We start from the raw sequence: 1,073 nt of genomic DNA, 5'->3' as shown, positions 1-1,073 counted from the left end.
CAGCAACAGCCCACGCCTGTCTCCACAGCAGTACAGGTCAGCCCGGCCGAGGGAACGAGGGATGATGCTGATGGGTGTTACTGGGCTGCTGGAGGGTTTGGAGCTAAAGGATGGTGGCACTACAGGTACTGGGAGCTGCTCGTTGCCTCCCGTGTCCTGTTCCCCTGGCTGAGTGGGGTTGGACTCTCAGCTTTATGGGGTTGCATCCAGTGAGTCCAGCTCCCTGAGGCTGAAGGCTTCCCTCCCCACAGCCACCCAGTGCACGTGAAGGAGGAACCAGCGGAGGCGGAGGACGACAGCAGACCTGTCTCGCTGATGGGCACCACGAACCAGAATGTGACGATTCCCGATGACAGGGACCTGGAGGAAGAGCTCCCGGTGGAAGACTTGTCCTAAGGACCCCTTCCTCCTCCCCGCAGAGGGGCAAACCCTTCCCACCCTCCTGGCTGGAGACCAAGCGACGGCTCCCACCTCCCCAAGGTGACCTTCGGCGTTAACCTGTTTTTTAAAGGCACTTCCACAAAGCAAAAGGGTTTCCTTGGTGCAACAACCTGTTGCTGATGGCACGTCCCTCACGCTCCCACTGCCCTGTGCTGCAGCCCCAGTGACTGACCGACCCCTACCGTGGGGCACATCCCGCGACTGGAGAAGCAAAAACCCAAGAGCTGGACTTTTTCTCCTCTCCTCCCTTGGTTAGTGACTGGTGAACGAGGATGGTAGGTTCTTTCTGTCCGAAATGATCCCTCCTTCTTTCCCCGTCCACGGTGGGCACAGGGAAGGCACCTTTGTCCCACCTTCCCCTGCGGTGCTCTGCCACCTGGCAATGCTCGAGCCTCCACCAGTGACTGCCCTGGGAAGGGAAGGTGATGGCAGGAACTCGCTGTTGTCTCTCCATCCCCCAGTGGGTTTTGCACTAGGAGGGACCGTGGACCTTGCCCACATGCTGCCTCCACCCAGCTTTGGGGGAAGAAACAACAGAAACAGGGGCGAGTCTCTGCCAGGGGCTGGATGAAGGGCTTGCACCGTTGTCTTACGGCTGGGGAAGGACGAGGAGCGGCACACTGGTGGGACAG

The 1,073-nt window shown here is 59.9% G+C and overlaps 1 protein-coding gene across 1 annotated transcript in view; it reads left to right on the top strand.

Annotated features, from left to right (window-relative positions):
• Positions 1-396, top strand: part of LOC104501956 (forkhead box protein P4-like) — a gene marked incomplete at its 5' end in the record, with an annotated part of 1,060 nt that extends 664 nt beyond the window's left edge. The window contains 2 exons of the mRNA XM_010145856.1: positions 4-36; positions 252-396. Of these exons, the coding sequence (XP_010144158.1) occupies positions 4-36; positions 252-396 (178 nt within the window). The remainder of the gene's footprint in view (positions 1-3; positions 37-251) is intronic.
• Between the last annotated feature and the right edge of the window lie 677 nt (positions 397-1,073).

The sequence above is a fragment of the Buceros rhinoceros genome, unplaced genomic scaffold, assembly GCF_000710305.1.
Source record: "Buceros rhinoceros silvestris isolate BGI_N320 unplaced genomic scaffold, ASM71030v1 scaffold22191, whole genome shotgun sequence".
Classification (NCBI taxonomy): Eukaryota; Metazoa; Chordata; class Aves; order Bucerotiformes; family Bucerotidae; genus Buceros; species Buceros rhinoceros.
Note: the sequence above shows the minus strand (reverse complement) of the source record. Positions and strands in the feature narration are given on the sequence as shown.